The 24,904-nt window shown below is 35.7% G+C and overlaps 2 protein-coding genes across 2 annotated transcripts; one reads left to right on the top strand and one right to left on the bottom strand.

The window, feature by feature from the left end:
- The first annotated feature begins 663 nt into the window (after positions 1–663).
- Positions 664–16,627, top strand: LOC120355617 (GILT-like protein 1). Its single transcript, XM_039444205.1, has 6 exons — positions 664–668; positions 4,229–4,466; positions 7,332–7,505; positions 14,629–14,775; positions 15,845–15,910; positions 16,503–16,627. The coding sequence occupies exons 1-6, from the start codon at positions 664–666 to the stop codon at positions 16,530–16,532; spliced, it is 660 nt and encodes a 219-aa protein (XP_039300139.1). The 3' UTR covers positions 16,533–16,627.
- Positions 16,628–23,743: 7,116 nt separating this feature from the next.
- Positions 23,744–24,898, bottom strand: LOC111047525 (N-acetyltransferase family 8 member 3; the record flags this gene model as incomplete). Its single annotated transcript, XM_039444208.1, is given in 5 exon segments — positions 23,744–24,123; positions 24,229–24,272; positions 24,274–24,575; positions 24,578–24,645; positions 24,647–24,898. Coding segments are annotated over 5 exon segments (739 nt in total), but the record flags the coding sequence as incomplete, so codon positions are not given.
- Between the last annotated feature and the right edge of the window lie 6 nt (positions 24,899–24,904).

The raw sequence follows: 24,904 nt of genomic DNA, 5'->3' as shown, positions 1-24,904 counted from the left end.
GCAAGTATAATAAATTATCTTTTTCATCCCAACCGTTCGCTAAGGCAACCTTTTCAAAATAGTTGAAAAAATCATCAATGTCAAATTCTTCATCTTTTCCATCAAAAAATTTCGGTAATAGTAACGGTCTAAGTTTTTCCATTGTTAATCTGTTCCAATCCAATTCTATTCAATAATAAATAATAAATTTCCAATTAATCTGGTTTCAATAATCATAAATTCTCCATATCTCAAATATCGATATCTCTCCAATAATAATAAATTTATCCTATTCAATCATATCTTAATAATCATTAATTTCTCATCTCATCATAAATATCTAATTCTTTCTAATAAGAATTGATAATAAATCTTGCAATCGTACAAAATCTTCAATTGTCATAGCTTTTGCAATTCAAAATCAATAATAATCGTAAATCTTCCAATATCGTGAATCTCAAAATTAATCTGTTCAATTATAATCATCATTCTCCATCCGTTAAAATCCATTATTAGTAATCAATTATTGTTCCACAAATTCAATAAATCCTCGAAATTCATCCTACTAACTGTTTCTAGAGCCCCGTAAGGTTTAAACTCAACTACTTCACCCATAATTTCACTGAAATAAAAACATATAATTATTTAATAATGAAAAATGCAACCACAAAAATTGAATCTTCAATGAGGTAACCGGAAAAGTCCAAATTTTAAAAGCTGGATTAAAAACCCTTGAGCCTCCACCAATTATGTAAAGGTGGGGAAATGAAAAACAAGAAATGATCGTACTGGTTTTGATAATTAAAACAAAACAATAAATTATTTGTACAAAAATTAGAATTATAATTATAAATTATGAAATAACAATAAATAGATGAATATTTCAAGGGCTACTCGCTTGGCTGCTAGTGAAGATTAAATTTGTTGTGGTTATGGAAAAATTAAAACAATGACTCAGTAGTCACCTACCTTTATGATAATGGCCCCCAATTTGGCATCCACTGGTTAATCGCGACGTTAATTATTAATGAAAAATAAATAAAAAAACTGATCTAATGAAGTGGGTTCAGATCCCTTCTTATTCAATAATACAATTCTCTTTAAACTGCCCGAACTGTGACAGGAAAACTGTATTATAAAACAAGAACAAAATCTATCCCCTTCACCAGAACAGCCGGACTTTACTCACAGTCCTAACGAACGAGCTCACACACCACTAGTAAAATTTTGGGTATTAATATATAACTCAGTCAATGCCAAACATGAAGCCATTTCAAATACATATTTTTATCAGTCGCACAAGCCGAGCACGTTTGTTATGAAAAACAAAAGAGAAACTACAATAATTTTGATAACAAGTGAAATAAACAATCTTTCTGTCGATGACAAAACTGTTCAAAGGCAGAAACACCGTTCATTAAACTTTTCGTAAAATAAAACTCTAAAATCCTGATCAATATGAGATAAATATATGAATCATATATATGTCCCATATGACCAGGTGACAGCATTTCAAGGATAATATAAAAGGAAAAAGGAGCCTCCTTCATACGCCAATATTAGAGTAAAAATCTGGTGTGGCGCACTCACACAACTTTCCTTGTCGTTATGAAAATTGATCACTTGACGCTAGTGTTCCCGCGCATCTCAAGTCTACTATTCAAAGATTTGAGCCAGCTGGTGACAGGGCAATAACGCTGGAGACACACGAGGTCTGCTATCTCTTAATAGTGAATCATTAATAGAATCAACAGTTGCATACAGTTTGCAATTGGATAATCACATTTTCTCGAATTTCGAGCTTATTTTCAATTTTATGTGGAAATGTTACTGAACATTAATTGTAGAGATTTTCATGCTCAATCTTTTCCACTTGAATTTTTTTGTTTAAATTGAATCTGAAGCCTGATAATTGATAATCTAAAATCAAACTTTGCATAGATCGGGTGGAGCTCCTGAAATTTCTACAGATATGGGACTTATGGCAGTTGATAGAGCTTATCGATAAATATTTCAGGTATAACGTTAATCAAAATCGTTGGAGCCGTTTTCGAGAAAATCGCGAAAACCCCTGTTTTTGACAACATTTTCGCCATTTTAGCCAACATCTTGAATCGCATTTGAACGAAATTGTGCGTGTCGGATCCTTATATTGTAAGGACCTTACGTTCCAAATTTCAAGTCATTCCGTTAATTGGGAGATGAGATAACTTGTACACAGACGCACATACACTCATACACACACACATACACACACACACACACACACCACACCACACACACACACACACACACACACACACACACACAACACACACACACACACCACACACACCACACACACACACACACCACACACACACACACACACACCACACACACACACACACACACACACACACACACACACACACACACCACACACACACACACACACACACACACACACCACCACACACACACACCACACACACACACACACACACACACACACACACACACACACCACACACACACACACACACCACACACACACACACACCACACACACACACACACACACACACACACACACCACACACCACACACACACACACACACACACACACACACACCACACACACACACACACACCACACACACACACACACACACACACACACACACACACACACACACACACACACCACACACACACACACCACACACACACACACACACACCACACCACACACACACACACACACACCACACACACACACACACACACACACACACCACACACACACACACACACACACACACACACACACACAACACACACACACACATATACAAACCAATACCCAAAAACCACTTTTTTGGACTCAGGGGACCTCGAAACGTATAGAAATTTAGAAATTGGGGTACCTTAATTTTTTTCGGAAAGCAATACTTTCCTTACCTAATAGGGCAAGGAAAGTAAAAATCAGACTATAGAATTATTCATCATTAATCAGCTGACAAGTGATTACAAAGATGTGTGGAGAAGCCAGTCTATTACTGTATTTGTATAAGGTATATAGTTTTAATCAAAGACATTAAAGAGGTATGCATCTTTAAGCTGTGTTCACCCCAAAGCTATTAACAAAATGGTTATAACTTAATCCTTATAGATTCTATTAGAGTGAACGGAAGTTGACAAACACATATGTTCATCATGTGTATGATAAGTTATGTTCAATCTATTATAATCTATAAGGATTGAGTTATTAACATTTTTTTAATAAATTTGGTCTAATCGCAGTTTTAAGGCCATTCCACACAGCACGTGGCGTGCGTGGCTGGACGCACGCCACGCCGGCCACGCTAGCCACATGCCAATTCACACCGCCACGACTGTTGCGATGCTATACCGGCCACGTTTCCCGTCAGTATGCAGGAAGATGTCAACTCCGACGGTCCCGTGGTGTGAATCTGGATTTTCTTGTGGCTTACCTTGGTTTGATGACTCCAACAGCAGCAGTAGTAATGATAATGAGCTGGTTTTATTGTATTCGGTGACAGCACGGGACCAGTGGGTACATCCAATCAATAAAAAAAGGAAGACCTATGGCGAATTCCATCATTTAATGCGCGACCTTGAGGCTGACAATGATAGTATACGTTCTATACGATAGTATACGTCTAGTATACGTTCTGCGCATGCTCGGACCAAAACGTGGCTGGACACGTTTGAAAAGATCGCTCAGAGAGCGAACGGTAGCCACGCGTGGCTAGTATAGCAAGCGTTGCCGCGTGGCCGTGGCTGCTATGTGAATTGCTTCATTTGATTAGCTGGGAAGCGATGTTTTGAAAAGTAGCTAGCGTGCGTCCAGTCACGCACGCCACGTGCTGTGTGGAATGGCCTTAAAGGTCTTTGGTTTCAATATTTTGTTTTGCAGTCATGGTATTATTATGCGTGCCCATCAGTATCAATATTCTCACATTCGAAAAAACTAATTTAATAGGTGAATAAAAGTAAACAAATGAACTAAATAATGCTGGAGAAATTATAATATTTTTGATTCTAAAAAATTAATTTTCATCAGATAGAAAGATCATTACGAAACTGGATGAATTATATCATATGAAATACAAATTCAAACGTGAACTGAGTTTGTTAACATTTAAAACAGTTGACACCAGGTACTTGTGGATGAGAATACTGCGTGAGGTCTACTGTTCACAGAACTACTAGTATTAAAAAACATATTTCAAACAATCTTAGTAATGAAAATGTTCTATTATTTCAGATAGCCGATGACGCATCTCTGAATTTTAAAGAAGATAGCCTGGTACATACATTCAGCCAAAAGAAGACAAAAGCCAAACCAGTGACAATAAGTGTATTCTACGAATGTTTGTGTCCTGATTCACGCAGTTTCTTCCTGCACCACCTTCTGCCTTCATATGAGAGAGCGCCGCATTTAATTGACTTGGATTTCGTTCCATATGGCAAGGCTAAGGTATGATTACCAATTTATTTCTGATAATATGTTGATATCGAGTGACCTGTTAGATCGCACCTGATCAATTTCAGGGTCTCTGACATGACCTAACGACTGTAATTAGGCAGCTGGGACCGACGGTTAACGTGTCCATCCGAAATACGGGAGTGGCCCGGGAAAAATATCCTGCCCGGGCCGGAATTTGAACCCGGGCCTCTGAATTACAAAGTCAGCATCTGATCCACTCGACTACAGTCACTCCTTTCTTTTTTATAAAAATGCAATGTAACCCATCCTTGAATACTTGAAGTCGTTGCCAAGGACTGCGATTTCCATATAGACAGTATCAAAATAATTTTTTGCCACACAAGATTTCCGCAATTCCTCCTTCTACATCCATGACAAGTTTATACTGGATAGATGACGATAAAAAACATGATGACAAAACAAACTATACTGTCCTTGTAGGCATCAAAATATTCATTCACAAAGTAGAATGGATTTATCTTCAGTCAGATCTCGACTCTGTTTCTAAAAGCAATACCCTGCAGGTTCTTTACACTAACAAGCAGGACGTTGTACAGGCGCAGTGCAAAGATAGGGGAGGAGTCATTTCTCTTGTTGGTTCTTGACCAGTTATTGATCAATGGCACTTGATCGATCTGTCTGAGAAACAAATATTACCCAACAATAATCTATTACAAGCACTGAATTTCATGATAGTGATGCGATTCAATATGTTTATTCCTTAACTCATAATATTGTTGTTGTTATGATATTACAGTTCAATTAGGGCCAGACCATATTTATCGTTTTTCAACACAATCAACCAATCGGAGAGCTTTGTGCCCTAACGACTCTTAAAACGCCCTCTGAAAACGCTAGTCTGGGTGGTCTGGCCCTTGACGTTTTTTGGAAATCAGGACTGAATGAGTGAAAAAATATTTATCAAACATAACCTTTCAAATCAATCATTCAATAGAAAACATGAAGTTGAACTTGTTTTAAAGTCATGCAAATATGTTGATTGTTGGATAACATTATGTAGAACTTTTTTAAGTCAAACTCTTTCCAAGTCGCTTGCCAAATGTCTCGCCTAACGGCCAACTCGAGCTGCTCGCGTTTGTCCTGCCATTAACGCTGCAATGTGACCAGAAAACTAACGCCCCATCATATCAGTAGGGAGCCACTCGCCTTCGCTCGTCTCGTCGCCACAAAAATCCGAGCGAAGACAAGCTGAGCTGAGTGGAAACGAGTTTTTCCTTGACAAAATAAAAAATTCCCTAATAATCCAAAATAGCTGAAACTTTACACTATTTTCTCTTTATTTTATTTTGTGTTCAATTTTCTAGTTTTTTCGAAATTTAATTCAAACGTGACTATGACAATGACTACGACTACGCCCCGTTTCGGAAAGCCAATTTTCTGACTCCAGCTGTTTAAAGTCTAGAACTTAGCCAAATCCCGAGCTCGGAAGCCGGCTCTAAGAGTAAAATTGATTTAGTTGGTTATCCATGTTCGTTTCACTATTATTATTACTATCGTATTTCTGATGTGCGATGACCGTTTCGTGCTGGTAATGCACATTTTCAAACCAAACAGAGACTGAAGTATTTAAGGTTATGAGGGTGAGTATTTGGTCAGGGTGGGGGTGGAGGGGAGGTTTGGCGGTTAATGGAGGAGGATTTAAATGAGTTTGTCAAACAGTGTGTGGGAGAAAAGTTGATTTGGTCATTCAGAATATTGTTTGGCTGTTGTTTGGTATATTTGTATATTTCAAACTGTTCTAGTACATTTAATTTTCTGCTTTTGTGGGAATAGTGGAATATTTCGAGGTTAATGTCTATGTCAGGGTGTGTGTGGTCAGTGGAGATAATGTGTTCTGCAAAGGTGGAATGGGAGGAAGGATGGGTAATGGCTCTTGTGTGTTCTTTGAATCTTATATTAAAATTTCTAGCTGTTTTACTTATGTAAAATTTGCTGCAATCTGTACAATTTAGTTTATAAATTCCTGGTCTATTGTATTGATGTTGAGGGGTGTTGTGTGGGGACAAGAGCTTCTTCAGTGAGTTTTTGGTTCTGTATGCAACCTTGTATTTCATTTTTTTTTTAATGAATCTGCTATTTTGTAAGTTTTATTGTTGTGGTATGTGAGAGTGACGTATGCTGTATTATTGTCGGTATTGTATTATAGATTACAACACTGAACTGCACAAAATAAAATATATTGCACAACAAAATGGATACAAACCATCATTGATTGACAAACTACTACAAAAAATTGAAAACAACAAAAACAATCCGCAAAACTATGACAAATACAATACCGACAATCATACAGCAGACGTCACTCTCACATACCACAACAATAAAACTTACAAAATAGCAGGTTCAATACAATAGACCAGGAATTTATAAACTAAATTGTACAGATTGCAGCAAATTTTACATAGGTAAAACAGCTAGAAATTTTAATATAAGATTCAAAGAACACACAAGAGCCATTACCCATCCTTCCTCCCATTCCACCTTTGCAGAACACGTAGCGACATAAACGCCCTATACCATGGGATATCTATGCTATCGTTTCTCTATGGTGATATTTTTGACAACAAACCAGGGTTTTCATTATGGATAGATATCACAACATCTCACCAGCAACAGTACCTGAAATATCATGATTCGCGTAAATTGGGATAGAAAAATCAATTCTAATTACAAATTATATAATTAGATAATTATTATGTATTATGATAATATAATTATGTAATTAGTAATTGTAATTTCTCCTCTTATCTTCAGAAAAATCAAATTAATTTCTCCTCTCCTATCTTGAAATTCTTTCATTCTGAATAATAATATGGTGCATTTTAATGATTGCAGACTTACATCGAGGATGGCCAATACAAGTTCTCCTGTCAACACGGCTCCGTGGAGTGTTATGGGAACAAAGTTCACGCATGTAGCATTGCCAAAGTGTACGATCAAACTACGTTGCTCGCGTTGCTATCCTGTATGATCAATGACAATATGAGCCCTGAAGAAAGAGGAATGCAGGTACGTTGAGACAATCACAACAAAGCTTTATTTTCATTGAAATCTATATAAATATAAAAGCGAAATGGCACTCACTCACTGACTGACTGACCGACTGACTGACTGACTGACTGACTGACTCACTCTCTCACTCGCAGAACTAAAAATCTACCGGACCAAAAACGTTCAAATTTGGTGAGTATGTTCAGTTGGCCCTTTAGAGGCGCACTAAGAAATCTTTTGGCAATATTTTAACTCTAAGGGTGGTTTTTAAGGGTTTAAAGTTCGTCTTTTAGCATGTATATTCTTATTCTCTTGATTATAATTGAAAAATGTCCATACCATATGTTAATATAGAACTATAATCTAGAGAGAGTACCTCTTCGAAACAGTTGTTAACTGGTAACTAAATTAATAATTTTGTCAGGTTGGCATTAAGTTGAGTTGACTTTGTTAGGTTGGCACAAAGTTGAAGATTGAAATGCATTTATCGCGGAAAAATTGATTGGGCACTGCTACTTCAATCAGAACTATTCCTGGGAATATTATATTACTAGCCGTCAGGCTCGCTTCGCTCGCCATATCCGTTGTAATGTATTTGAAATTTGGGTAGATGTAAAAATCCCTAGCTGAAGTACTAATAGGTCTGAATAAAGTAACTGGCTAATATCGCCAATGAGATAACAATAAAGATTAGATAGCATCAGCTTGTTCTGGCTAAACGGTACAATAACCTAAAAAGGATTGAAATAATTTTTTTTTTGCTAATATATAATATTATATAAAATTTTTTGAAGATTGAGGTTAGGTATATACATTCATGATCGACGACCTAACGATCGACCGAGCCAAGCAACGTAGAATCTGACCAACCCCTTGGCAGAGATCTATTGCAGCAAAACGGTATGCAATTGAAAGAACAAATGGTCACGTGGCTAACTATTAGGAAGCATGAAATAAATAGTAGTATATAGAATATTAACAGCATGTAGAGAGCATACTTAAAAAACCTAATAAAAATAATTAAATGTATCCAGGAAATAGGAGGTTACCAAGCGCATGAATACTGAAACAATTTGCATGCACCAATCACATAATGGCAGTTGATAGGCGGCAATAGTATGCCAATTCAAAAATATTTATATATTTCTATAAATGATTGGGATTTATGTAAAAATGTTATATAGTCTATGTTATGGATATGGCCCGAAGGCAAAGAATTATTAACATACAACATAAGTAATAATTTAATATTGTAGTACGATCTATTTGAACCTCGAATGGCGGAGGACTAGGATATTCAAATTTTATGTAAATTTGAAAGTCGGAAATAAGAATTGTAAAATTGAGGAAGGAGAACCATCACTCGCCTGCCAAATGCCACCATGAGAGGACCCTAAATATTTTAGAGCGCAATACCTTACTATAACTTGTAAAAGCTAAAGTTAGTTTGAATTATTAAATTTCTTAAAAGACTTTGTGATGCTCTTATAAAGCAGAAGTCATTTTCAATTTCAAATAATTTTTGTAACCCCTTGGAAGAGACGATTCCGGCTACCATAGTCCAGGACCACCAGGAGTTGGATCGACATCGGCGGCTTATAAGAAGATTTCGACACGTGAGTGAGAAAATTGAATTAGTGATGGGCGCCCTTAGTGCTTCGAATTTATCTAATAATCAAAGCTAGCTCGTCGAAAGGGTTTTTCTTATAAATTAAGAATTTAATAAAAAATACTTGCGCAAGTAAATATAGTATTAAAGGTATTTTATTAAAGGAATAATGAATCAGTACATTTCAGAAAATTCTAATAAATCAAAGAAGTATAAAATCTAGGCTATTAAAACATATTCATATGATCTTTAATTTTTGCAATATAATTTGCGATAGTTTGTTGTAGCTCTAATTCACTAGATGAATTGCTCTACTTATTCCATCAGGTGCCGAATCTTGCACCCTGAGATAAAATATATATATTCATTACAAAGAAATCTATTAGATACTAGAGAATTTTAATATAATTATATATTTGGATTATTAGTTGCCAATTTATCAAGTTGATCTTAAGGAACCTATTTTTAATAGAATTGTCCAAGTCGACAAGTATTAGCAAGCTTATATCGCAGCTACATGCAAAAGGATGCATATGATTTAAAATAAAAGCACATGGTAATGTTTCGTGCTATAAATCTAGAGTATAATGTTTAGCCTGTGATATTTTACTGATTCAATTATTGTTCTATTTATTATTATATATTTTTTATCGCTCTCTATATTTTTGCCTTGATCTATTTTTTGCATTATTATTATATATATCAAATTGTTTATGGTGTGCAATTTATTTTAATTCCTCAACACTATAGGATAAGTATATATATATATATATATATATATATATAATATATATATTTATTTTTTAATGAATTACAAGAGTTATAGGGGAAGCTCATACCTGGGCCTATAAAGATTTTTATGAGACTATGTCCTATTAAAAAAAAAAAACCACGACCTAATTTTTATAATTATATCAATATTTCATGCTCTACCGACTGATGCCAAGCAGGAGGCTAATCGTTATTTAAATATAAAGAATAACGTCAGACCGTTTAGTCTGGACCCCCGACTGGATCGTACTAATAATAAATTATGATAAAAATGCTCAAATGAAAAATGCAGGCGAGCGAAGCGAGCCTGCTGATCTCATTCTTGGACGATACAGTCGGGGGTCCAGGGGGCGGAGTCCCCTGGCTAGACGGATATGGCGAGCGAAGCGAGCCTGACGGCTAGTGTGATATAAAAGCACCGATCTTCTGTCTCGTACTTTATCTTTATACATTTTTCTTCATCCATTATCCACACTTGTAGGATCGATGGAGTCATCTATATAATAAGAAAGAGTAGGGTTGTGTTTGTTCGCAACAAAACATGTCAACTTGTGTATTGCATACCGAAAAAACGGGAATGATTTGAATCTCCAAATTTTGCACATAGATTCTAAAAATATTCTTTAATCTCGTGCACCTCAAAGCCCAAATTTCAATTTTCCTTCTAGATTTTTCAGAATTATTGTTCAAACTCCACTCATGGGACATGAATACATACCATATATTATGTTAATATAGAACTATAATCTAGAGAGACTACCTCTTCGAAACAGATGGTTAAAATTGGCAACTAAATTATTAACCAGAACAATTTTGTCAAGTTGACATTAAGTCGAGGAAGGTTCCTAAACAAGATTTGAGTCCTGTCACTTTATCAGTTTAGCACCAAGTTGAAAAACGTATCTCTACTATAATAAAGGAAAGAACTGGCTCATACACGTACGGGATGGAAAATTATGTTTGACGCATCATCACGTCTAAACTACTGGACTGATTAACTTGAAATTTTCCATATAGATTCTTAATTAACCGAGGATGGTTCTAGGCCTATTTCAAACTCTTCAAGATTCCACAAGGAAAGGTCAAGTTTTCGGTTTATCAAGATTCAAAATAGGCCCTTGCGGAGCACGGGTTACCGGCTAGTGTCAAAAATAAAATATGAAAACAAAACTAAAAACCAATTGATCAAGATGGCAATGATCAAAATCAAATCGAAATTAATTATCATTCAAGGCCTTGCTATTCAACTTAATGGCAATTTAGCCTGTTAGCATTTGAGATAGGTCATTTTTCAGAAATTCCTGGAAATCGTAACAAGCCCTGGTTCTCAGGAAACCGGTCACAACAGTTGTTTTTTTTTTTTTTTGAAGTTGTTCTGTTTTATAAAGTTGTAACCATGGATAATGAAAAGTTGATGAGTTTGGTTCAAGATCATGTCCCACTGTGGGATATGCGAGACAAAAGATATCATCGTCATGATGTTCAAAGGAATCTGTGAACAAAGATTGCTTAATAATGAATAACTGATTTATTGGATATTTAGTGGACACACTGAAGCTGCAAAAACGGGCTGCCAGGTTCATTACTACAAGCGAAAATCGTGCTTATTGCAAGCCCATTTTTGTTAGACTGGGTATTCTAACTGTAATCAGCCACTTCCTCTGTCATTGTCTGAGGGTAACCGTCCACTGGAACCGTATTCAACCGATCCGTTCGGCCGTTGGATCGGACGAATCTGCCGGTTAGATTATTGTAATGAATAACTAATTTAGTGGATATTTGTTTATTCAATTTTCAAAATCTCAATAATAATCTTTGTTTATGAAAAATTTTGGTGGCTATGATAGTAGTTGATTCAATACTTTTGGCAACTAGACTGACGTAAACGGTTCCAATGGATGACCATATTCAGCCGGCAGATTCGTCCGATCCAACGGCCGAACGGATCGGTTGAATACGGTTCCAGTGGACGGTTACCCTTAGACAATGAAGGAGGAAGTGGCTGATTACAGTTAGAATACCCAGTCTAGCAAAAATGGGCTTGCAATAAGCACGATCTTCGCTTGTAGTAATGAACCTGGCAGCCCGTTTTTGCAGCTTCAGTATGTCCACTGAATGACACCACATGGGTAGAACGTAAGGCTCAACACACACTTACGCGACTCAAGTCGAGAAGAGACTGCGACTCTAGTCTCTTCCCGACGCAGCATGTGTTTTCAAATGGTGACACTCAGACCAGTCGATTCTAGTCTCCGCGACCTCGCGACTGAGTCGACCGTCTACTCGACATGTTGGTCGAGCCTCGACTAAAGTTGCATAGTACCATGCATTTTTAATAAAAGTGAGGTTATGTTTGATTAAAGTGATGTTTCATCATTTTAGATAAGACAATATTATTCATAATAATCATAAAATTTGAGAGACTAGAGTCTCCTCGACTGGAGTCGTACGATTTTAGTCGAGCCTAAGAGATATGACAGTTGAAAAGTGCATAATACCCATGACCAGATATGCCTCCGTCACATGTCCCCTCAGTTCTAGCAAAAGGAAACAGATTCGGGACAATCTCCTGGTCACTTGCTGGATGTGGCTGGCCCAGCTGAGTTTTGAATCCAGCAGCTTCACAGGTTCCTGATCATGAGGCATACTTTTCGACAAACTGCAGATTATGGTTTGTGTCTTGCTCTCATTTAGCTGGAGACGATTTACCGGGAACCATGAGGTTGAAGACCGCAGATGCTCTGCAGACCTCTCCAACACCTGCTGAAGGTCAATGCTAGATGGGGAACGCGCCAACTAAGCTCGTCAGTAAAGCTCCTTTTAAAACCACTTTCGAGGGTATCAACTGAGCTCCTGAGAGAGGAGCTTAACTGACAGGGAGCTTGATTGTCGTCAGCGTCCGAGGAACTTGGTTGTTGTCTACGGCCCGACAACTAGTCCCCTCTGAACCAGTAGGGAATTTGCTGTCGAGGAGATTAGTTGACGCTAGCGTGCAAGGAGCTTGGTTGTCGTCTTCGGTCCCGACAACTAGTCCCCTCTGAACCAGTAGGGAATTAGCTGTCGGGGAGACTAGTTGACGCTAGCGTGCAAGGAGCTTGGTTGTCGTCTTCGGTCCCGACAACTAGTCCCCTCTGAACCAGTAGGAATTAGCTGTCGGGGAGACTAGTTGACGCTAGCGTGCAAGGAGCTTGGTTGTCGTCTTCGGTCCCGACAACTAGTCCCCTCTGAACCAGTAGGGAATTAGCTGTCGGGGAGACTAGTTGACGCTAGCGTGCAAGGAGCTTGGTTGTCGTCTTCGGTCCCGACAACTAGTCCCCTCTGAACCAGTAGGGAATTAGCTGTCGGGGAGACTAGTTGACGCTAGCGTACAAGGAGCTTGGTTTTGCTAGTATTTTGCGTTGTCATTCAAGAAAGTTTAAAGAATTTGCAGTGTCGGAAAATGTAAACCATTGTTATAATTTAAGTTGTAATTTATCTCTCTCATTCTCATTCCTTTACTTCTTTGGATATTTTTCATGCAACATGATTCATATTTAATGCTGATCTGCGTTTTCGGTAGTTATATGCTATGAATGGAATACGCTAGATGATAGCAACGAGCCCTGAATTGGTGCTTGAACTGAGTTATTCAATTTGATCCTTATACAGTCGCAGAATAGCATACACGCCCAAAGCCTCATCGTCCATTTTAACTCAATACATGAAATTATTTTTGAAATTTCCATTGGTGTTAATTTGTGAATGAAATCAGTAAACTATAACAATTATACAGATGAAAATAAGTTTGAAGTTGCATTTGTTCAAATGCTAATTAATGAATATTATTAATAAACAAAAATCCCATTAATGCTGTAAATCACCCCCGAAGACTTCTGCTACTGCAAATATTGACAACAGGGTAAAAGCTTAGAAGGAGATTCGATGAGCGCTACTATACAAAGGATGACTAATTTTCCCGGGCTGACAAATAATTTTAGTATAGTATCACTCATCGAATTTCCATCTAAGCTTTTTACCCTGTTGTCAATATTTGCATTAGCAGAAGTCTTCCGGGTGATTTACAGCATTTAATTGGGATTCTCGTTTAGTAATAATTATAGCAATTATATTTTCTTTAAATTGAAAGTAGATTAAAATAGTTATTTGTGCAACTAGTGCGCAAAGTGACAGTTTGCTGCACCGAAAGAAACGTTTACTTGGAATGGTTTGTTGAGTGCAGCAGAGGAACTTTGCGCACGTATTTCACATTAAGTTTTTCCTACAGTTACCATTGAATATGAAAAGTGGGTAATTATGGGTAAAATTGCCTGAAATGCATCAAATGTTTTTCTGTGTAATTTTATTATCGATAAAAACCTTAATTTATTGTCAAATTGAATAAAAATGTTGTCCTTGGTTATAATATATACTTAATAATTTGCTCGTTGTGCTTCATTGCACCTCGGCTCACTATAGCAGCCACAGCAGTCACTGTTACCAACTTCATTTTGATTTTGCTGCATTGGTGCTCCATATAACCTACTAAGTATTTTGCGTTGCCATGTTGCAAATCTGGAGTGCAGAAAATTTTTTCCCGCACTAGAGCGGAAAAGTGATTCTTTACGTTCTGTAATCAGTGCAGCAATGGGCACTTTTCAACGTAACTGTAGGAAAAATAAATGTATCATGCATGTTTAATAGTGATTACCAATTTCTCCATTGTTGGTGTGAAAATGTCATAAGCATCATAATTTTGAAAGTGATCTATGTTTTTTTCTTCAGTGTTGTAGGGACCATGGTGTTGACTGGAAACCGATACAGGAATGTGCTGCTGGCTCCGAAGGGGATCTATTGCTCAAAGAGCATGGAGAATCAACTGACATTCTAAGGCCGCCTGTTTCATTCATTCCAACAATCCTATTGAATAAGGTAGGTTCAATTATTTTGCTTGAAATGGACGGTTTTCTTGTGATAATTTTAGTACAGGGTTCAATGTATCATGTTTACATGAGTTTGTGGATTTGAGTGAAAATTTCAATATTTTTTGCAATTGTGAAGGAAGAGTTTTGTTTGGATTTGTATTTGGAAATTGATCAATCTGATAAATTCAAAATTGTAGTAGATACATTTTTTTGGACTCAAAATTGTGTACGAATTATCATTTAAGTTACGTAAGTAGCATAACCTTTAGACTGTGTATTCCAAATTAAGGTTTGAAGCAGTTTTGGGCAAATGCCTGTTGTTTTTACCTGAATTGTATTTTCATATGAATAAATAAATACATAAATATGAAGATATATTTTAATTATATTCCTTGTTACTTCTTGTATTTTATCGGCAACTATCCTGGACAATATTCCCTATATTGTCAAGCTCATTGTGGCTATTTGAGGTCTATTCCAACCAAGGTCACCATTTTTTGGAAACTATCTTTGTGATAACAAACAAATAGAGAGAGAATGGAATAGAATCGCTGCCTTCATTTTTTACCTAGGAGGGCGGAGTTAGGGCGCAGCCGGCCCTCTCTTACACTCAACCCTCCAATACAACGCTAAATAATTACTAGATTAAACAAATCAAATTGAGAAAAAAATAGTGCTCTCCTCAAATGATTCTTTATTGATTCATACAATAAGTAAATCATCAAAATGATAGGGAGAGGAAAAATAAGGTAGCCTTGTGCTACTCCTCTCCCAGATTTAGATAAGGTTACACATAGTCCGAAATAGGTTAAGTCTTGTAGATTTTCATAAACACAAAATTTTCAGTTCTTAATTATTTTCACAAAGTAGATTTTTAAATTCCGATGTTTCAAAACCAAACATAGATTACTAAATACTGATTCTACTCTGTATTAAATAATATTCATTTAGTTAGTGAATATAGTATAGTACTGTATATTAGAAACATTATTCTTGATAAACGATTTTGTGGTGGGCTGGTTATTGATTTACGGTATTCGTATTTCTACTGACTGTTGATTCTTTCTCATTTCCAGAGCCAACGTGATCAACGTTCAATACTTAAAAATCTATGGAAGGAACTTTGCAAATTATTTCCACAAGTAAGTCAAATCTCAAAATAATCAATTTCACGATTACAGTAATGTTTTCCAGTTGGAAATGTTATTTCTGGGTCATTTCTTTGAAATTGTTCATGTAAAATTACATATTTATGTAAATATATAATTTTTTATGTAAAATTATTGACCTGACTTGTCTTATACTCCATAACTGGAGTCCTTAGGACGTAATCTTAAAAAAAAAATGTTGTGCTGAAAACAGCTGATCAGATCTTATCAGATTCGACTTGTTTATGTGAAGTGGAATAGGTTTTTACTTACGAAATGATCGTGTACCAAATATGAAACGATTTTCAAGCTCATGTTCGCAAAAATAGTTTTTTGGATAAAATTATCATATTTATTATTCTACAGAAGAGTGCTAAATATTACTTCTAGTGTGTGTTCTTGAATCAATAGAATTGGCTGGAAATGTTTATTTTTGTGCACATATTTTAATTATTCAACTTATCTCCCAATTATGCCTCAAGCTGCTGAACTCTTTCACATCCACCACTTCCTTTCTAATTTTTATAGAGATTGCTGATGAATTGGATTATTTTTACTAATATTTATGCATTTTTTTGTTTTTTAGGAATCGATTCCCGATGAGTGCCTCGCTTGAATTTTTAGACATTTTTATGAAGACTTGGAATTAATGTAAAGGGAGTAACAAATCACTTTTTGTGTAGTTGAGGAGTTGATATTGTGGTAATTATTTATATTGAATGAAAAAACTAAGAAATTGTCAAAAACCACATATTTATTGATACTTAGAAAGACTTAGAAACCGGTCTTTCTAAGTATCAATAAATCTGCTGGTTTTTGACAATTTCTTAGTCTTTTTCATTCAAAGGAGTAACAAATGTGCTTAATGAAGTAATATTAGTGTAATTATCTCACTAAGAAATCTTTTAGCGATATTTCAACTCTAAGGGTGTAAAGTTCGTCTTTTAGCATGTATATTCTTCTTCTCCCAATCACTTAATTATAATTGAAATGTCCATTAATCATATGTTACTATAGAACTATAATCTAGAAAGAGTACCTCTTCAAAACAGTTGTTGACTACTGGCAACTAAATTGATAATTTTGTCAGGTTGGCATCAAGTTGAGATGACTTCATTAGGTTGGCACCAAATTGAAGAACTAATTAAAATGCATTTATCGAGAACAAATTGATCGGGCACTGCTGCTTCAATCGGAAGCTATACCTTGGAGTATAGATAATTTTAATTTTTCATAAAACAAACTTTTATGACTGGAGTTGCTTCAATCAATTCATCCTTTTCTATCAAGACTAATTTTGTTTGTATAATGCGACATTGCGAAAACTGCTTAAACAGTTTCGATTAAATTCTAATAATTCAGTATGATGAATGGAGGGTATTTTTAAAACTTCAGAAGTGTCCGTTGTGGAATCTATTTGCAAAGAATGAGGAGATTCGGCCAAAATATAATTTGGGCGAAAGAAATGAGTTATTTATTAGAACGGCCAAATAGCTGTTATTGCTTTTCCTAATGTAAAAATATCTTCCATAGAAGTAAGGGGTTATTTATTAGAACGGCCAAATATCTGTTATTGCTCTTCCTAATGTGAAAATATCTTCCATAGAAGTAAGCTTTTCCCATGAATCAATTATTCACAAACATTGATTGTTTGTTTTCAAAAATATTAGAGAATATGCATAATAGTTCATTGACTGTCAGTATTCCTCAGTAATAGCATTAATGCTCCCGATTAAAACAATGCTGACACATTGATGTGAATTTTACTATAATTTGGTTACTTTAGATCAGATGAAGATAATAATGTTGATGATCGCTACTGTTTCAATTTCAATCATGTTTGACATTTTTGCTTTTGATGCCAGCTGTTATTATTTTGTGTAATAAGCTCTCATTGAATGAAATCATAATCATTGAAGTCAATATACCATAGAGAAACAATAGCGTAAGTAGATATCCCATGGTATAGGGTGTTTATGTCGCAACATTTACTGTTATTCCAAGCCGATTGCTGTCGATTATTATTGTTGATTTTTACTGTTTTGACCGGGTAAGAGTGTATGAACGGCACAATATGAGAGACTACCAGCGTCATGAAGCTTCACGGGAAAGAACTACGTGGGCTATCGGATTGAGATAACAGTAAAAGTTTCGACATAAACGCCCTATGCCATGGGATATCTACTTATGCTATTGTTTCTCTATGATTATACTAAGAAAGCAATTTCTGTTTGAATATGTGAGTTTGTGGATATGTATGTATGTCGGATGGATCTCGAAACGGCTCTAACAATTTTATTGAATCAGGAATATAGTGGGTTTGCGACAAAAAACATTATTTTGGAACAGGTCTCAACTCTAAGAAAATTCACTGATGTTCCCTGAGAGAGGATTATTGGTCCCTCTAGTAGCAGCTGATCAGAAAAAAGTTTCCATAATCTGTTGAAAACGTGAGAGAGTGTGTGTAAGTGAAAAAGATTACAATAGCTGATGCGTTCAGAAGCCAAACTGACTAACTCCATTTCATGAAAATTTTCAGTTCAAGCTGTTGAAGTTATTTGTCTATATAAAACTACATTATCATCCCAGGATATTTTGAATAAACTCATCTATTTTCTTACTATTAAGGTTGAGTTTTTAGCACTTCAAAGTTGTTAAAAAAAAATCAATTTCCCAATTTTCCCAAATAAAGGCACTTTGTATGGAGTTAGTCACATTGCCAACTGAAAGATATTGTTAAAATTTTCCAAGTGGTTTGAATATATGCAATTTATTGAACAAAAGAAGTGGGAAATGAAAATGAAACAGAATGGAAGTAAAAATTAGAAATATTTAATGATCCAAAAAGTAAAAAACGTGAAATACATACTTTAGAAAAATTATGTATGTATAAAAAATTATACATAGGCTACTCCTAATCTGCATAGGTAATGCAGTCGTCATCATCATCACTGGCTGATCCTTGTTGCAGGATTTGTCTGTCAGTCTTCAGGTTTTTATAATACTGGTGATGAACAGGGGGGATGAACTTCAAAAGGTCCATCATGTCCTTCTTCTTGGCCATGGTGATCGGTCTTGTTGTTGGATAGAGAAGATCTTGTGTGACATTAGCAAGGCTTTCTAAAGGACGTCTGTTTTCATTTTTCCTTCTGATATTGATTTTTCCAAAAGGTATTTCTGATGAGAAAGTAGTTTTGTATTTAAAAGCAAATGGTTCAGCCTTCTCAACTCTGATCCATCTCATTGTCAGCCAGTTAACTGGTTCACCTTGTTCATTTTTCTTTCGGTTTGTAATACATTTTTCCAAGTTCTCTGTTGAGAGGAACTCTTCATGGTTCATTTCTTTGAGCAAGTACTTGTCTTTTTTCCTGCAGCCAAGAATGATATCGTACCAATCTCTTGGAGAAAAGATATTGCTGCTTGTCTTGGCTCTTTTTTCAATGAATGAAAAATCTGAATCGTTTGGAAGGTAGCTGTGTCCAGGTACGAGGTATTTCAAGTCAATAATTTCTGTTTTTCCAGTCTGATTTTGTAAGTATTTCATGAGAGAGAGAACTATTTTTATATTTCTGTTTTGGCCACCACATGAGTCTGAGTACATAACAATGTGTTTAGCATTGTTTCCATGTCCAGTCAAGTGTTTTATCAGACAAGAGCTGATTTCTTGCGAGCCTCTCGAACCTTCTGTTTCAGGCCAGACATACATGTAGGCAGTTGCATTGTTAAAAACGTGGACCCCTAAATTATAAACATACAAGTTGCGTTTGTAGTAGGCTACAGATGTTGACAACTTTGGAAAAGCCAATGCTTTCTGGAGATCAAAAGTTATTACATACAAATCATCAGAACATTTTTCTTGATCTTCTTTCAAACTTTCTCTTGCTTTTTGTGCTTTTCTAAGGTGAAGCTCCTTCTCTGATTCTATTTCTTTCTTATCATCATTATTTGCTACCAGAAGTCTATTTTGGAAACAGTCACACTTTTGACATGTATCTTTTAGTGGAGGTTTGAAATGTAAATTAAAATTATTTGAAAATACATGGTAATACATTTTTTCTTTTACAGGAGCTATTTGATTTTCTCCACACCACAAAACATAAAGGTCGAACATTTTTTTAATGGTGAGGTCTGGGTTTAAATATTTTCGGTTGGGATTGTGTGCTCTTGTATAGTGGCTGGAGTAGGCAGGAAAAGAGTTGATGTGGTTCACAACACTTGAAATGTCAACTTTATTGCCTGGTGTCGATTTTCCTCTCTCATCAATAATGCTGCTGATGTCATCCTTGATTGCACAGCTGTGAATTCGACCATCAGACACTTGAAATGTTTGCCTAAAGTAAGTTTTACATACCTGAATATCATCATTTTCAACTCTGAGCAAAAATGAAAAACTGTGGTTTCTGGGAGATTTGGATTCATTTTTAGGCCGACGTCTTTTAATACTGGTCGATTTCACACATCCATTGAGAAAAATATTTTGTTCTATCTGAGTTTTCAAAGTGTAAAATGATTTGAAAATTTTTTCCCTGTTTTCAGTTGAAATTTTTTCATTGCACTTTCTTGCACACTTACACTGTTTATCATTGAAAGTTTTTGAAGGAACTGTACAACCTGAACGTGTTTGGTACTCTTTACCAGAAAGCCTTTTTTTGTTCTGTTGTGCCCTATTCCAATTATTGGGATTCCTTTTACGTTTACGACCTCTTACAGGCTCCAGCCTAGGCCTAACACCAGAATCTTCAGAGTCACTGCTTTCTTCAACATCATTATCCGGTTGGTAAACTCTATTAGAGCCTAAATTATTGAAAGTTTTTGGTTTGATTTTTGATTGAATTGAAGAATTATTACTTGCATCTAAATCTGAACCTGGTAGAAAGTCTGGATCCAAGTCTGAGTTGTCACCAAAAATGTCACTTGAACTGCTGTCGTTACTCATTGTAGATACTTTTTGCAATTTATGAAGTAAACAAAACGATAATGTCACATTATCCACTAACTGTGTAGTTATAAAAACGAAACAGTCATGAAATAAACTTTTGTAGAACTAATTCAACCATGCGCACATCAGTTGTTATGAAAACGTGGAGTTAATCAAATTGGCCACTGAAACAGCTGGTGAAATATTCAGTTGGCATAGCAATTCAGCTCATTCTAGTGGTAAATCTTATAACTATGGAGTTAGTCAGTTTGGCAAATGAAAAGTATTCATAAATGCAACACAGCCATGTGATTAACGCAATTTGAAAAAAAAGTGGAGTTAGTCAGTTTGGCTTCTGAACGCCTCACATATTAATCTATATCAGGTGCAGCACTTGTCAGAATCATATATATACTAGGAAAGCAAGGTCCTAGTACGGATCCTTGAGGGACAATATAAGAAACTAATAAATTGGAAGATATTTTTTTTTTTGTAAATATGGTTCTGGCGTAACTTATGCTCTGTACTCCTTGAATTTTTGAGGTGGAGTTTGGGGAGATCGGTACTTACTTCAGACTTCTCTCTTTGAGTCATGACCGGAGATCTGGATTGACTGTGTCAGGAAGTAAACCTGACATCTTCAGTATTCCTTGTATTGTGACCATGCTTTTATCCCTCAATCAGTTTTCTCTCCGTGTCAGGATCGCAGACTAAGGATATATAACGATATTAACTGACAGCAGTTCGTAATTTTTTAAAGAAATATCAAAGATATCGATCTGCCCAATAACCCACCTCAAAAAATTCAAATAGTCTCTAGCGGAGCCTACGTTTCAACCGGTTGCCATTAAACCTGAAGACCCTTGAGTAAAAAATAAAAAAGCAAGATTGGTGGGTAGATAAAAGTAGGTTTGCGATACTTTTAAGATACTACTTGGCAATACGGTCTGTTACAAATTGACGGAGTATGTGAAAGAACATGAATTTATTCAGACATCAGACAGGACAACGGAGTATGACTCAATTCAAACTTCTACTTATGGAATAAAATAGAATTTCCTGGTCTTGGAACTACTGCAAAAATTTCCCTCACAAAAGCCGATTAAATTTTAACTTCACATGAACCAAATCAAAGATCATTTCAAAAAGAAAGGATCTACTGGAATTAATCAGGATTGAAAATAACCCGGCTTTTTTGCAACCGGCACTAAGTACCTGATTGAATGATTACAAAAGTTCAACAGCTGAGTCATAATTTTGACACAGTCCCACACACATGAACTCGCTCACTCACTTTCATCGCCAACAGACGGCGAAATACTTATTACCAGCTGTTTTTCTAAGGATGAATAATAATTATCCTTTTAATGTCATTCAGCTAGTTTCCCAGGGATGAGACCTAGTGCAATCGAATCTTTATATTATAAACCTACTATGTTCTGAATTTCGTGAGAATCGTTAGAGCCGTTTTTAAGATCCGGTGAAAAACTAACATATAAACATCCAAACATATAAACCGAAGTTGCATATTAATTTATAGTATAGGATATTTTGAACAATTCATTGTCATGTATAATACATTTATATGAATCGATAAATAATGTTTAATGCAAATAGAATTTCTGAAAAATTAATGATTGGATAAATTCCAATATAAAAATATTGTTGACCAAAAACTCAGTATCATGACAATTATTTCCTTTTAAAATTATAATTATTTTTGAACTAATAATTAATTTCACCAACTTACCATAAGTTGACTGGAATAGATTATGTAATTTCCATATCCTATTTAATAAATACTATAGCATATACTAACTCACAAAAAGTGACACCTTTATAAATATTTTCCACTTGCCATCGATTTTTGAGGGTAAGAACATTGATCATTGTTATTTCACGAAGAAGTGGGTAGAGTTGAATAATTTCCCCCAAAAGGTGTCTGATTTGGTCTATGTTTTGGCAACCCAAAAAAACTTAGTTGGATAGGACCTTTTAAGGCTCACCAATCTATACTATAATAAAGTAGAGAACTGGTTTATATTAGTACGGGATAGGAAAATTATGTTTGACGCATCATCATCCGCGACTGAACTACTGGACTGATCAACTTGAAATTTTGCATATCGATTCTTAATTAACCGAGGATGGTTTTAGGCCTGTTTTAAATTCTTCAAATTTTCATTACGTAAAGTATCAATTTGTCAAGTTTTAAAATAGACCCTTGTAGAGCACGGGTTACCTGATAGTCAATAATAAAGTTTTGATCAAGGAATAAGGGAGTGTGGATGATGCATTATTATTATTTTTGAAGGGACGGATTCAAGGATCCAAATGTTCAAAGAACCTCACACGTCAACCGAGAAGTATGTTAGTTAGGCAAACCAATATCTGTGCCCTTTACAAGAGCCAGGAGTTTTTCCCTTTGCTAACATCCCATTCATAACCTGGTTGCTTGTCGCAATCCAGTGTGATATGCTTGGCAGTCTCTCCAGACTGATTAGTCCTCGTGAACTACGTGAATTCCACTCCTGGCCTTCTTTGCAGGTCCTTCCACTGAGGAAGGGGCGGCCAAGTTGCCTCTAGGGCGCATGGCCACCCTTGACTCAGCCTCTTAACCCACATTTGTGCCTGGAGTTTCACCCATCTCTGGTCTCTTGGGTTTTTTTCTTTTTGCCCCTCCGAAACTTTGCAGGGTCAAAAACCTCACCTCTCCCAAGAAGTTTTGGCAACGAACTGTTTATAATTGAAAGATAATTTTGGGATTTATGATGAACGTTCCAAATTGTTGTATTTTATTTAATCTTGTTCATAAATGTAAACTTTTAATGAATAAAGTGTTAATTACAAAAGAACATTTACGACAACCGATTAATATTAATAGTAGATAAACAATTATTGCTTCAATGACACTTGGAATAGTTTTATTTGCAAAAAATTAGTCACACTTCCACGATAAACCACTCATTGTAATGATGATTAAGATAATGGAATGCCGACTACACCCTGCACACTGAACTGAAATAACGTGACTCATCAACGTTTTTTATTTGAAAATAGCTAATCTAAAGAGAGTAAAGATCAAAAAAGCTATGCCGTTAATGTTCTACTATGCTGGAATGCTATCAAACATTAATAACTTTAAAAAACTAAGTATATTGCTTCTGTTTTTTTTTTTAACCGATAAATTAAAATTTATTATGTGCGTAGTAAATATTAATTTTTTTGATGTAAGCTTAGTTCATTACGTCTATTTCTAAAATCTAATTCAGTCTTAATGACAGCCTTCTATTTAGTATAAAGCATCTAATAGGCTACTCATGGTGATACGTGAATCTTATTAGTCTTGAATTTGTAGACAAGTTCATAAATCAAACTAATAATATTTTCCTACCAATCGCTTGTGAACATATTCCTCAATTCAAACCCTTTTTTTAAAATAGAAGTCCCGCGCAACATCGTGACATTCAGTTGTTACCAATTCAACTCCAACATATTTATCTTGACAAAAGTCCAAAGCTTCTTTTAGCAGGGCAGCTGCTATGCCCAACCTTTGGTAGGATGATGACACCGCCATTCTTCTCAGCCATGCGTATCCTCGCTGTTTTTACTTCTTGATCGCAACTGTTCCAACAATCTTTTTGAAGTATAATGCGGTATCAATATTTTTTACTGTTAAAATCTTTTTCACTGAGAATGGGCATTTTACTAGACCACTTTTGAAATTTGCTGCAGGCTCAAAACCTCAGCAACCCAAAAACCTGTATACTTTGAAGACATGTAGACACGAGGAATATTGTACATATCTTGGGAATTTGTAACGCTTTGATTTGTGTCCAGAGTAAATACAGAAGTACATGAAAACCACGACTCCTGGAATAGATGCCAGGCAAAATCCAAACGGAAGTCCAAAAAATATGAATAAAAGTGCAGATGATAGAACCATGGATTGAAATGTTATTTCTCTTGTCAGGCCATTTATAAATGCAGTATTTACTGTAGACATAGTTCCTTCTTTAACAATTTCATAGCACATATTTTCGTCACCAGGTTTATAATCACGATTACAA

The sequence above is a fragment of the Nilaparvata lugens genome, unplaced genomic scaffold, assembly GCF_014356525.2.
Source record: "Nilaparvata lugens isolate BPH unplaced genomic scaffold, ASM1435652v1 scaffold3588, whole genome shotgun sequence".
Classification (NCBI taxonomy): Eukaryota; Metazoa; Arthropoda; class Insecta; order Hemiptera; family Delphacidae; genus Nilaparvata; species Nilaparvata lugens.
This window is presented reverse-complemented; position numbering and strand designations above follow the sequence as displayed.

Coding starts and splice junctions, on each gene's coding strand:
- LOC120355617 (XM_039444205.1), top strand. Junction 4,467..7,331: donor TTCCATATGGCAAGGCTAAG/GTATGATTACCA, acceptor TAATGATTGCAG/ACTTACATCGAGGATGGCCA. Junction 14,776..15,844: donor CAACAATCCTATTGAATAAG/GTAGGTTCAATT, acceptor TCTCATTTCCAG/AGCCAACGTGATCAACGTTC.